The 14155-nt window shown below is 45.3% G+C and overlaps 1 protein-coding gene across 1 annotated transcript in view; it reads right to left on the reverse strand.

The window, feature by feature from the left end:
* Positions 1-12553: 12553 nt before the first annotated feature.
* Positions 12554-14155, reverse strand: part of FZD8 (frizzled class receptor 8) — a 9147-nt gene continuing 7545 nt past the window's right edge. The window contains exon 2 of the mRNA XM_010562983.1: positions 12554-14134. Coding sequence (XP_010561285.1) covers positions 13205-14134 — 930 coding nt within the window. The 3' untranslated portion in view covers positions 12554-13204. The remainder of the gene's footprint in view (positions 14135-14155) is intronic.

Here is a 14155-nt window from a genome sequence, read left to right on the forward strand (position 1 = left end):
AACTGATCCCACAGAGCACAAACTCATGAAATTCAAAAGATGACCCTAAATTAAGGAATGATCTAAACACAGACTTTTTTTTGTAATGAAGACAGATAGATAGATAGATAGAGGTAGTAACAATTATCCGCCTCATTACCTGGAGTTATGTGAAACACAGAGCTACTTCAATTTAGAAGAAATGCATCTCAATTTTCAGAGTCTACTGCAATAGACTCTGAAATGTGCAGATAAATAGGAAATAATTTCTCCAAATTACCTGTGTCTGAGAAACATATTTCATGACTTTTGGACAGAAATATTGACAATCCCTTAAAACAGCAGTCTCATGTTTCCTATTTAGTTAGCTCTCTGTACTTCAGCAAAAAACCTTAAAACGGTACCAGTGTGGTTTAGACTTGGCAGCTGACATTTCACGTCTCCTCAGGACAGTACTTCTCACACAAAAAAGGATTTGGTTAAAACATCCAAGCAGTTGATTTATTCTTACATGAAATTCCTAAAATATTCCTACAAAGCTCACTTCCAGAAACAATTTGGCTCAGCACACTTTGCCTTTTGAGAAGTTTTGCTGGTATAACCCAAAGACCCTACAAATTAAAGATAAAGGCTTCAGCAAAACATTTAGGTTGTTCATTTCTCTTGAAACGCTTGTTGATACCAGTGGGTAATATTCTTGTGGCACAGGACCTGGGGTCCAACCTACTAGAAGCTAGGCACCAGCTCAGTTTAAATATTGTCCCTGGCTGCTTCTGACACCAAATTCTATAAAATTTTTGCCCTGGTTTTGGAGTGTATGCACAGACTTCATAAGAACAGGTCAGCTGGGGCACCAAAATACAACTTTCAGGACTTTCCAGTCCCTACAGAGCTGCCCACTGCATCCCTGCAGGCAGCCTGCAGGCCCCTACCAATCCAGACTGTACACTTTAATCATGGAGTACTTAAGTCTGTTGATTCACCAGAAAGGAGTAGATCAGTTGAAACGAATCCTATGCTATAGAGTTACCCTGAGAAACTGTTGCAAAGCTAAGGCCACCTTGCAGGGCAGCCCTTTGGTAGACATGTGATACAATTGTATGCAGATCTCTGTGTCTGCAAAGTTAACTGTAGATAAACTTATTTGGACTGGAGAATCAGCAGGACCTTCCTTGGAACCAGACTATATGAAGAATGTCATGAGGACATGGATGCCTCAGTCAGACCTGACAGAAGACCTCACCGACCGTCTCAGTGAGGACTGAGCAACCTTGGTTGAGTCTTCCCTGCAATTTGGCACACCACCATGCAATGTGCATGTAAGCATTTGCAGGAATTAGTTTGTAAAGAGAAAGTGCTAGTGAGCATCAGCTTCTTCCAGTTTTGCCAGTGTCTTTATATTCTGTCTGCTTCAATACCAAGTGGGGTCTCATGGTGCAGGAAGCTGTAGTTTTTCCAGTACACCAGCTGTACCCCACATGGGACTGCCCCAGATGCCAGCACGCATCCTAAAAAGCAGCAAAGTACAGCCTCCACTACCCACCCTGGAGTACCACTTCCACCATTTTCAGGATCTTTGGCAAAGCGTGTTTCCAAAAATGAGGCAGAACCTGCTTACCAGACCGCCTGCGTTGCTGTACTAGTTGTATCTGACCGTGTCAGCCTTTACCTTCCAGCCTACCAGCAGAAGCTAGCCAGTGCCATGCAGTTACTGAAGAGACGGGATCCTGGTATGAAAGATGACCCAGGAACAGAGAAAACGTAGTGATAAACACGGTCTGTAGCTGCATACGGTTCATTCCCTCTTGCTGTATTTCCCCTATTTGCCAGCCTTGAGCCCTTTCCCCCGCACTGTGCTAGTGTGCCAGGACGAGGTGAGCATCATCCTTGAGGCAAGCAATGGAAGATGCATACAGGCCCTATCCACTTCCCGGCTCTTCCAGCCCCCTCTGGCTTTGTCACAGGCCATCCCGCCTGTACCCTGGCCTAGCACCCTGTATGCCCCAACCCGCAGCGAGTCCATTTTCCAGAAGGGATTTCAGCCCCTTGCTTCAGTGTGGCTTTGGCAGTAGCTCTTACATGGGCAATGTTTTCTGTCCATCCAGAGCCACCTCTTGGAGCCCTTCGCGTTTACCAGAGCTCCAGGTGGTTATTTTGGGGAAGGCAGTTCCCATTTGTACTTCTGGACTCGGTAATTTGAAGCGAATGCTACCAGGAGGGGTGGTAGTGGTGACGATACGTGGTGTGGGTCACAGAAAGCTGTGAGGAAAAGCTGCTCTGCTTGCAGCCATAGGCCTTCTGCAGACCTGAGGTTACTTAAGTTGACTTAATTGGCCAGGTTTATATCTGAGAGTAAAACCTTTGCAAAAGCTGCTTTAGACAGTCGATACAAACTGGAGCCAGCTTTACTGGCAGAAAACCTTACTGGAGACAGGCCTGCAAATACAAGCGTGTTTTTGAAAGCTCTTTTATATGGGTTTTCCCATTAGAATGAGTCTGTCTTGCTGTTAGGTCTGTCAGCTGTGTGAGTCCTTAGGCAGGCAGCTGTCATTCTTGCTTTGGAGACTGATCTTAAAAAACAGAGGGACCTTTGTCCTTCTTTTGAAGATTTATGTATTATTTAGGTCCAAACGCTTGGTGGTATTAGTCTGAAGAGGTCTACAGCTGGGAAGACTTTTCATTACTTTGACTGTTTTTCTTTAAAAAAAGTAATTGCGGTTCGCTGCCAGGTGCCAAGTTCCCTTAAACCCTAGTGCACACCAGGAGACAGAGCCCCATCTGTCAAACGCCCACTGATGGCCATGAGGAGTGGAGAACTTGTGGGTGTTTTTCAGAAAGGGAGTCCTTCCTCTTGGCTGACGGTCCTGTGTGAGTAAGGACGGGAAGCTTTACAGCCCACGGATCTGGTGGGCATCCAAGTCCGGTCCCTGGCTCAAGCTGCACCTCCGTTGCCTTCCTTCTCCCCTCTGCCATAAGATATTGGTGAGTTGGGGTTGGGCTCAAGGAGGGCTTTTAGGGAGGGTAGGGGGCTGCATCCCCGCTAAGTGCCAGGGCTAGGACAGCTCTCAGACAATGTCTGAAAATACCAGACATGGGTATAGGACCTCCATTCCTCGTAGTTCTTTGCTCTTTATCAGTACTTAACTAGCTTAGTTAATACAGATGGTGTTTCAGGGAACATTAGGTTGAAGCATGTTACTATTTTATTTGAACATATCTGCTGCTCTCTAGAGGAGCTGATGAAACTTGCATGGTTTAAGAATACATGGTTATGCACTTCAAGCCATACTAAAATCTGGATAGATGAAGAAAACTGAAGAAAGGAAGCAAACCAAAGTAAACAATAGCCTCCTTAAAATGTTGCCAGGAAAAGAAGCAGCAGCAAAATACATTTTAAAGTATAAAGTAAAGAACAGAGAAGTTAATATACTGCAAAGGGGTGGAAGAAAGCACTTAGGTATCATTACAGGTGAGGGGACTGCCAAAAAAAAAGGTGATACTAAAATAACACCTTTTCCATAAATTATGATTATACCAATCAAAGGCCTTGTTGAGAATAACCCCTCCCAAATCCTTAGCAGACAATGTGCAGAGTGCTTTTAAGGGGGTCAAAGAGGCCAGACCAGTAGCTAAGAAACAACTTCTCTATTGAACAATCGGACCTATAAATTGTACCAGCTTGTACAAAGGCATGATAGAGCCCACCAAAAAGTGTAAAACTTGAGGAGTCAGCAATTAAAGAATCCACCACCGAGAAAATACTGAAATCTTGCAACAGAGTTGTGACTGATGATAAAAAGAATCACCAGATTCTCTTGGCAGGGTTCAGCTCAGGACTAAGTCACCTACATTTTGTTGCACAGCTGTGAGGTAGGCGTCCAAACTCCCACTACTCTCCAAGGAGACCTGGTCAAATCCAGATCTGGGCTCCAATCAGTTGTCCACAAAAGGTATTCCATGTCATTAGAGTCACCAGAGGGTAACTGAGATATTCACCTGAGGCTTTCCAACGTGACAGAAAATTACAGGAGACCCATGCTCTTTTGGAGAGGTAGGTAGAAACTGGATAGGAGTCTCCAGGACCACCTGCAGCCTATGTCTGAGCAATTGAATTAAGGCCCACAAGTTTACTTTAGAGGGAATGAACTTACCTTCCAGGACCCACTGACTATGTTACTAACACTCTATTGACCACAACAGGAGTTTATGTAATAGCTTACATTTAAAAAGAAACATATTTAAATACTTATCTGCATTTAGATGTCTTAGCCTTGAGCTGAACCTCAGCCTTCACCTAAACATGGCACTTGCAAAGGGGGAAAAAAGAAGAAAGAAAGGATGGAAGTACGAAAATATTGAGAAATATATAAGCAATGATCACAGCTGGAGAAGCACTACTGTAGAGGATGTTACCTTTCACCAAATGTGATATTGTTTTTGCTCAACAAAAGAGACAGAGAAAGCAAAGTCAAGAGAATAGCATTGCTATTGACCTGGATGATCATATGATGTTGAACATTTTCACAGTAGAATTATTTAGAAAAAGAGCAGGAAAAACAAAACCACACTGGTCATACCTTTCATAGATTTCAAAAAGACATCTTGCAAGTCACCACTGCCACACTCTGAATTCTTCTAAAATGCCAAAAGAAAAATTGACACTGAAGTCTGACTTTCACAAGTACAGTCAATATGGCCACACAGCTGTAGACTGAGCTTTTTTAATTCTCTTATATGCTATCACTAAAGATTTACTTGAGAGAAGTGCATAAAAAGAAGTGCTGTAGTGCCACAGGAATATGCTAGAAAATGTAAATACACAGCTGGACCAATGCTTCAATAGAACCAAAAAGATTGTCTAGTGCTGACAGAGATATATGATCTCTTATTATCAGAAAACACAGCATATCAGAATCTGCCACCTCAGCCACTGCTTCAAAAGACAAGATATTTAGAGGTAGATGCATTGCTTTTTAGGAGACATTAAATAAAAGTTTGTTCTGCCCAGTGTTTGTGACACTGGCTGGACACGAAAAACAGCAGGTGTTTCTTAAAAGCAATTCTCTTACTTTTCTCAAAGACAGAATATAATATCACTTAATGTAAAATAACATATCCCTTTTCTTCCAAGAGACACCATTATCTATATAATACCTTATACTCAAAATCTTCCATAATTAGTTGGGATGAAACCAGCAAAGGGTCTATAGAAGTTGCTCTATGAACATTATTCACTTTCAACTTCCACAGATTTTTCACTGTTGGCTTTTGTTCCTTTCAGAAAATTCTACCCTGAATAATTCTCCATGACCTTCTTTTAAGACATGCAGAAGTATATAATTTTTTTTATTATTATTATTCTCATCTATCCTATTTTCCCAGAAGGAATTATGTTTGAAAGCACTGTGTAAATTCATGAGTTAAACCCTAATTCAGAAAAGCACTCTTGTTCAGGAAAACTTTTACGCATATTCTTACTTTAAGCATCTTATAAAATCTCACTGAAGTCAATAGGACTTTGGCATGCACTTAAATAGTCCTTGCCACCCTACAGGCTTATGATCCACTTCAAGAAAGCAATCAAGCACAAGTTTCTGAATCAGGATCTAAAGGTATTCTGTGAAAACCATTTCTATTCCAAGCTCTAATAAATTAGGTTTTTTTGTGATTTTGCTTTTTTTTTTTTCATTAAGAATGTATAACGTGAATGTGCTTTGCTTCATTTTAAGCTGCAAAGGCCCATTTTATATACTGCTTGTTAAATCAGATTCTAATGATTCTTTCCCTCATGCAAATCTTTCCTCTCATTCATGGATTGTATTTAAATTCTGCTCAGCTTGCATTCACGATGCCTTGTCAGTGATTTGCATTGCTCTGATGCGTTTGCCCTGGTTGCACCCCTCACTCACTTTGGCTTGAGAACATAGAAGCCATAAATAACTCTTTAGCTGCTAAAAACAACACACACAATTCTTGTACACTAATGAGCTAGAGGATGGCAGCAATGAAGCTCCTTGTGGGTCTCTGTGGTTTCCTGGTCTGACTATTCCTAATGCCCTGCTCCGTACCCTGGAAAACTGGGATTTTCCAAATTGTTATAGGCAAAATATCGCTTCCCTAGAGTTTTGCAAAAAAGTAACTTCAACTTAAAAATCACAATGGTAAATGTGTCTTCTGCCCAGCGGGTTTGGGGAAACCTGCTGAGTGACTGGTCTCCCCTCTGCATGCTGGGAGGCTGGAGCTCCAGATGGCAGCAATGTACAGAACATGGGCCGCCCCAAAGCTGCAGGTTCTGTAGCTGGATGGGAAACATTTTCCCTTCCCTCCCCAAAAGTCAGATTTAATTTTATTCCCACCCTACACTTGGAACGAAAGCCAAAGCCAGTCATTTGTTTCATAAGCCAGATTGCTACATTTTCTGATTTACATTGAAAGAGGCCATTTAGATTTCAACCCCTGAGAAATGATGAGGGTATAACGTCTAACATACATTTCGAATCAAGTCAGTTCATAGCATGGAGATTATTCTTTCTAACTTCAGAAAATGTGAAAATGGGGTATTCTAGTCGTAGGTTCGTTTTCTGGAAAAAGATCAAGTAGAAAAAGTAATCGAGACTAGTTCTTTGTGAAAAATGTTAGGTATAATTTAGCAACGACAAGTGTTTGGGGGAAAGCACATCTAGCTAACGCATTTAAAACACAGGTGAAAGCATCTAACAAGTCGCACATACGGCAAAAATGAATGGAAAAGAACCATTTTTTTCCTGCAACACATTATAAAATCAGGTAGTATCCAAGAGAGAGTCCAGCTTTCTCCTTGGTGATATGTTGGGTATGTACAGTGATTTGCCCACGTCTTTCGGACTAGATTTGTAATTTCCTGGAATGCTGCGTTTTGGAAAAGGCCGCCAGCATTCTCTCTTTTCCTCCGCCGGTTGCAGCGCCAGCCCTCTGCCCGGCGGGCTGCAGCAGTACGTTTCGTGGGAGCCCGACGGGCAGCGGGCAGGTCCCCCCGCGGGGTGCGCTGCCCTCCCGGCCCGCACGCCCACGGGGAAGGTGGCATCGCCCACGCCGCGGCCTCCGCCGGGCCCCGCGGGGAGCGGGGAAGCTGAGGAAAAGGTGGCACACGTTAGCTGCGGAGCCCTGCGAGGGCAGGGACCGGTGGAAGGGCTGAAATTCCCGGTCTCTCCCAGGTGAGGGCACTGCCGGCCGGCGAGCGCAGCGGCCTGCCCCCCTCCCGCCGCCACACCGGTTCCCACCGCGGATCCCACGGTTGCCCGGGTTTCTTGCCCGATCCTACTCCGAAACGGTTGTAAGCCCGCCGCTCCATACCTGCCTGCTTTAGAGAATGGGAAGAATGAGTCGTTTTTCTCTAGTCTTTTAAAAGCCGGTTTAGCTTTAGCCCTTCAGCATACATAGCCCAGATTTGGCTCGGTAAGCCTGACGGGATGGCCCCACGCCGGTCCGTTTCTTTTCACCTAAACTCCCTCCGATTTCTTGGCGTCTTCCAGATGAAGAGGATCACATCTCTCACCCAGGCCCCGTGCAAGGGCTAGGGTACTTTGTAAGCTGTAAAGGCAGCAGCGGGATCGGCGTTAGAGAGCGCCAGCTTCGCTGGAAAACGGTGATAGATTTGGTGCTGTGCCTGGGAAACTGCGTACGCTCGGGGCACAGGGGACTACAGCCTTTGGGGGGGGGTTGCTGGGGGGAAAATGGTGGGGAGGGCATAGGTGCGAGGATGTGCTTGTAAAATGGAGCATTATTGAAATAACAGAAGAGTCAGGAAATCCAGGTTCTTCCCCTAGACTTGAACTTAAGTTTCGTTAGCCTGGGTATTATTACTGCAATTTTTGTCTCCCAAGAAGAAATTTGACTATTAATTCACTAGTGAATATAAAGTGTTTTGAGATCATAGATAAGAGACTTGTAGGAGTGAAAAAGTATTATCTCAGCCTTCAAAATGCTTGGTTCAGCATTTGACCTTAGGTACTAGTTTCTGAAGTGATTTGACTATCCTTAGTCACCTGAGATTGTGGCTCCACATTTTAATACCAGACACTAGTTATTTCCATACCACCATAGCATTTGTGATGTGTGATCCTTTCTGCTGAACTAGTGAAATTCATATACCTGATTACAGTAATGATGAGCATTTAGAAAAGCTTACATAAATAGCACTGTCTGAACATTTCTAATTGAGTTCTCTTAAAGGCTGCCTAGAACTCATCACGACCACATGCAGGGAGTCTGCTCTGTTCAACATTTCTTCCTTGGACAATCATCCGTAAATCACCTTCTCTACTCTTCTTAGGCTCATCCTGTTGCTTTCAGGGAGACCTTTGTTGCCGAGCCTTTTTAATCCTAGGAAGAGGTGTGCTATCCTTTCCATACCATCCAGTTTTGGTAGGCAAGGCAAAAAGAGAGGGACCATGGCCAGGATGGGCAAGGGAGAGAGATTGTTCCTCACTTGCTTCCCTGTTGGGCCAGAAGCTGGGTGGAAGAAGTGTGTGCCTAGAGAAACACAGGCCATGTGGCTCTAGAAACGGGGTGCAGGAGCAGGGCATGCTACAGGCAGGTTGTAACACGCACTTTGGAAACTAGTTGTGATTCTACAAGCTGGTTTGACTGGCCCACATTGAGCTTTCTTGCAGCATGATCTTGACTGTAGGTGAGGTTTCACTCCAGGAACATATTTTGTAACTTTTCAATGTTCATTATCACCAGTTCGCTTTTTGCCCATATTAGGTGCCCTGTCTATACCATATAAAATTCCACATCTTTATTGGTTAAGAAGGTTAACTTACTGGGCAGGCTAGGTTTGGCTTTTGCCCTGCATGTAACGCTTGTGAAAGAAGTATGTTGAGCCCAGTCACTGGGATTAAACAGTGGTCTTACTTGTATTGAAGTTTTTATATAGACCTGGGGATTCTCCCAGTGACTCTGGTATTTCTTTCTCAGCTACTGATTCCTTTTTAAATTTGGGCATTCCACTTTGGGTCCCAGTACTGGTTTCCTCTTGTGAAAAACTGTTGTGTTTTTTTCCTACAAGCCACCTTCAGGTGTCTAGCGAGGTGTCCGCCTGAGTGAATCTGGAAAAAACTCTGGGCTCTGAAGCCAGGGTGAAGCATGCTGTGGGCAGTGTGCGCACAGAGATGCCTCCGTCTCCAGCTTTCCTACCCCACCTGGGAGACCTTTTAGTACTAGTCAAGCACATTTCAAGAACTCTTTAATGCGTGAGCACCCCAATACTTTGATTTTAAAATGTTGTGTAAGAAAGAAGGAAAAGCGACTCCTTGTGTGCCAGTCTTAGCCTTCCTAGCCTTCCCAGAAAGCCTGGCCACATTCATATTATTCAATATATAAGAATTTCCCAATTCCTCCCTGTCTGAAGTCCCTTCCCTTCCATGACTGATTATCAAAGCTCCACAGAAGCTTCCCCTGCACAGGGAAAACTTTGGAGCAGGTTGCAGGACACTTCCAGGTAGCCCCCAGGGACTCAGCAGCAGGGCCCGGGGAGGTGTGGTGTCCCTCCTGAGGCCCTACAGCACACCTGCACTGCCCTGACCCTTTTACAAAGGCCCACTGGCAGCTGGGCCACCTCCTTCAGGGGCTGCAGGATTATTTGGTCATTACCGCAGGAGGAGAATAATCCATAGGATTTCCTTTTGAAGCAGAAACATGTAAAGCAGGGAGGGGCCCTGGAAAGAAAAGGAACACTCTGAAGGTATGTTGCTTTACTAGAGAAGAAAAAATAATCCCGAACCGTGTTTCTCTGCTGGTTGAGTCACTCTCCCGAACAGAGAGCAGTTAGACCTTTCCGTGAGCTGCAGGAGGCTCTTAGTTGCCATTTATCCAGCTCTCCAAATGTTGCTATACAAGTTGTGCTATGGAGCCACATCCGTGATAATAAAGCTTTCCCTTAGCTCCCCAGAGCCAGTGTGGCTGCCGGGGTGCGTGGGTGCTGCCCCTGCCCACGGGTGAGCCTATGCCAGCAGGGATGCTGAGGGCACTCCTGCTCCACAGGCAAGGACTTGGGCCACAGGTCTGCTGGGACTGTATTTAGTCATTCTCCAGCAAATTTAGGGAGAAGGCAGTTTATCATCAGACCTGGAAAGTTAACATGAAACTCCTACCACCTCACTGACATTTTTTGGATCTTCATAGCAAATTTATCTTTAAAGTCTGATGAAAGGTATCATAATAATGTGAATTTCCGTGTAGCTGTGGATTTTTATTTCTAGTATACCTAAATGCCTTGCTGTTGGTTTTTCTGATTTTTGTTTTTCCCCTTAGACACAAATTTCATGTTGATTCACAAAAATCTGCACTTGTAAATTAATTTCTCTAGCACCATTTCCCCAGGTCTGTGTTACTAGAGATTTGAATTTTGTCTCATTTTTATTTCTTTAGCCTTTGCATTATTCCTCAGTCACTTCCAAAGCAGGCATCTTGTTAACCTAACTAGCTCTGAGACTGCTTTGCTGACTAAGTCCACCTGCAGCACCTCTTAGCTCATTCCAGGGTAGGTTAAGCCATAGGGCTACTTCCTATCTTTCACTAGAAATGCTTTTACCTCAGCACTAGCAACCCGTACCAGCAGTCTGCGAGCGACCTATCTGAACAAATTCTCACAGAATAGTTGTGGCTGTACCTCCCCTTGGTCTTCCTTGCTAGAATGTGCTGGAGGGGAAGGAACACAGATTTTTGTCTGAAGAAGTGATTGTGCTTCCATATGTGGGGCTTCCCCAGCACAAAGACCTCTACCTTAGCCTCACTGACTGCAGGGAAAATTGCCACGTTGATTTGTATGTTTCAACAACGGTTTAAAAAATGTTTCCAGCAATACAGGGGAAATACTGGGGCCTTCTCGATTTACAGGTATGTCAATATTCTGATCTTGGTCAACTGGTGTATAAATAGGCACCATGCATAAATCCTAGTGGAACATCCTTTACATTTGAGAAGTTAAAATTATTTTTCCCTCCAAGGAGTTACAGATTGGCATTTTAAATTCCTCCTTTTCATGATCCCAGTAACTTTATGGAAGTAGAGGAGTCTATTAAGTTACGGGATCTTTGAAAGGGACACCAATAATCAAGTCAGTGCTCAATGGAACAAGGTTTTTCCCACAAATCATGACTGATATCTGGGTCATTAGTAGGGTAGCTGCCCATCTCTTATAATGATTGACAGGTTAATAAGGGACCTGAGGCTATCTTTTCACTGCTAGCACACAACCTAACCAATTGCTTTTAAATGATTGCTAATTTGACAGAATATAAGCAGAAGGCATAAAAATATCTGGAATAATGTCTAATGCAGCTTTTACTCCTGGTATTCTGAGCGATCCTGTTTTAGAAAACAGATTAGAACGTAGTTAATAGATTTTAATTTTTTTTAGACACTCAGTTTTTAAGGAAAATCTTGTAGTTGTTCTTTGGTTCAATTAGGAGCAAAAGAGAAGGGAGTTTTGTAATGCAATTGTCCCGTAAAGGAAAATGTTTTAAATTGGGGAGATTATGTGAGCAGACCACCTGTAGGGCATTCATAGCTCTTTTCTATAATGCTCCAAGCCGTGCCTTGCTGCCTGCAGTCTGGCTAACAATGCAGGGAAAAGCTGTTTAAAAGGCTGTTCTCCCTTTTCCCTCTGGTGTTCACTAACTGTTACAAGTCTTCCTCTTTTAAAAAAAAAAAAAAAAAAAAGTCCCAAGTCCCTTTAATTGAAGAACTTTAAGGCTCCATGGTGGCCAATTGGTCTGCAACAAGAGGAACCAGGCAGCAGGGAAAGAAACTTCAGACTATACATCACGTTTGGTGAAGAGAAAAGATCAAAGTTTTCCCAAACTCAAAAGAAACCAAGTTCCCTACAGATTAACCCTATTCATTTAGCTCCTCTTAAAGGAATGATGTTCTGAGCCACTGGGCAGACAGGTAAAAAGTTCAACAATTGCCAAAGCATTCTTCTGTTAATTCAACAGCCTTCTGCTCAAATAAATTAGCTTAGTCCTGACAGAAGAACAATACCTTTTCTGCTGAAAAAGGACCATATTTGATATACAAAAGTTAAGATGTTAGTTTAATCTGTTAAGAAGAGATTGATCTAACAAATCTCAACTCGCTGTTCCACCGTAGTACGTGATCTATGAATTTAAAACGTTAACCTTTTACACTTCAGCATGCATCCCTGGAAAGGCAGGTGCTTACAGAAGTGCAGACAACCGATATGAGAGGCGTGTGTGCACATTCCTAAAATAACACCCATTTTAAAAGGATACTTAACATGCCATGTGAGATGACTCTTTTGTAAAGGCTTAGTTTAAAGACACTGTCGTCTTTCAAAAAGCAGAGGAGAACTATGGTAAGGCACCTCCCCATTTTGGCAAACACTTTTTCAGAACAACTTGTTGAATGACTTGTTTTCCTTGTGTCTGCATATCTCACCGCTTTAACAGAGGCAGCCATCTATTACACAGTTAGCGACTGGAGCATGAATGCAGTTCATAGTTTACAGAACCACCTAAAGACACAGCAGCTGGAAAAACCAGGGCAGGAGTAGGGGGAAAGCTTGAAAAAGTCATTTATCAAAAGTCATTTTATTGACAAAATAGAATACTCATATTTGTTCTTACAGGGGTAGCCTCTAAACTTTTTTACAAAAAAAATTTACAGACTGTATAGCTTTGGATATATACATATTTTACACATCTGTACAAGGTAACAAATAATTATATAAATACATCCTTTAATGTAGGAAACCCGTATTTAGCTGGGGTGTATAATTAAGACATGTTTTGATTCAGTCTGTATTGTAAGGCATTTGCCTGGTCATCAAGATCCCAAAAACCTGCAGTCCTAGCACACTCCCACCGCAGGACGGGGAGGGGGGGGGGAGGAAGACCCTCCCTCCCACGAGCGGGAGAGCTGCTATTAGTCCAGAGTGAATCAGAAGCCGCTGCGCCTTGCCCTCTGCAAGACACGGGTGAGCCTCTACCCTCCTCTGCCAGCAAAATAATAAGCTGGCTCCTTGAAGTACATGCTCCCTGCATATGAATGGAGGGGAAGGAGGAGGGGGCTGGAGCCTGGGGCCTCTGCCAGCTGCATTGTTCTATACAAGCTGTGGCTAATAAGGACCATTAGGGGTTCATTAATGGCACCAAACAGTGAGGGGGCATTTTAGGCAGGCCGGTGTCCCTCCTTCCCTAACCTTTGGCCTCTTTCCCCCTCCTCACACTTGAGAGAGGGGCATCTGCTTGGGGTAGGAGACGGAGCTGGCGGTGCCCGATCTCCACGTCAGGCCGGTGCTGACATCGCTGTAGAGGGAGCCACCGCCTCCGGCGCCAAGTCCTCCCGCCGCGGCGATCGCCGCCTGCCCGCCTGCTCCCGCCCCCGTGCCCCCAGCCACGGCGGCACCTTTGCTGGCCCAGCAGCAGCGGGTGCAGAGGGCCCTCCAGGACTCAAGGGTCTTGCCGGACCAGACCCAGACACCGGAGGTGATGCCCACCACCAGGCACATGAAGTACTTGAGCATGAAGACGGCGTAGTCGGGGCGGCGGGCCTGATCGGGCTGCTGGTCGCGCAGGCAGGGGCAGTTGTGCGTGGCCTCCCAGCGGGGCCGGTTGTGCTGCTCGTAGAAGAGGCAGGCGACCACGCTGGCGGCCGGCACGGTGTAGAGCACGGTGAAGAGCCCCAGGCGTATCATCAGCTTCTCCAGCTTGTGGGTCTTGGTGGGGCCGCCCTGCTGCTTGATGACGCTGCGGATGCGGAAGAGCGAGACGAAGCCGGCGAGCAGGAACATGGAGCCGATGGCCAAGTAGATGAGCAGCGGCGCCAGCACGAAGCCCCGCAGGTTCTCCAGGCTCTGGTTGCCCACATAGCAGATGCCGGCCACGGGGTCCCCGTCCACGGAGCTGAGGGCCAGCACGGCGATGGACTTGACGCTGGGCAGCAGCCAGGCGGCCAGGTGGAAGTACTGCGCGTAGCCGGCGATGGCCTCGTTGCCCCACTTCATGCCGGCGGCCAGGAACCAGGTGAGGGAGAGGATGACCCACCAGATGGAGCTGGCCATGCCGAAGAAGTAGACGAGCAGGAAGACCACGGTGCACAGCGCCGGGCCGGTGCTCTCGTACCGCACGTGCTCGGCCCCCGCCAGCTCGGGCTGCAGCTCGGCCGCGCCGCC

The sequence above is a fragment of the Haliaeetus leucocephalus genome, unplaced genomic scaffold, assembly GCF_000737465.1.
Source record: "Haliaeetus leucocephalus isolate CR32 unplaced genomic scaffold, Haliaeetus_leucocephalus-4.0 Scaffold0, whole genome shotgun sequence".
Classification (NCBI taxonomy): Eukaryota; Metazoa; Chordata; class Aves; order Accipitriformes; family Accipitridae; genus Haliaeetus; species Haliaeetus leucocephalus.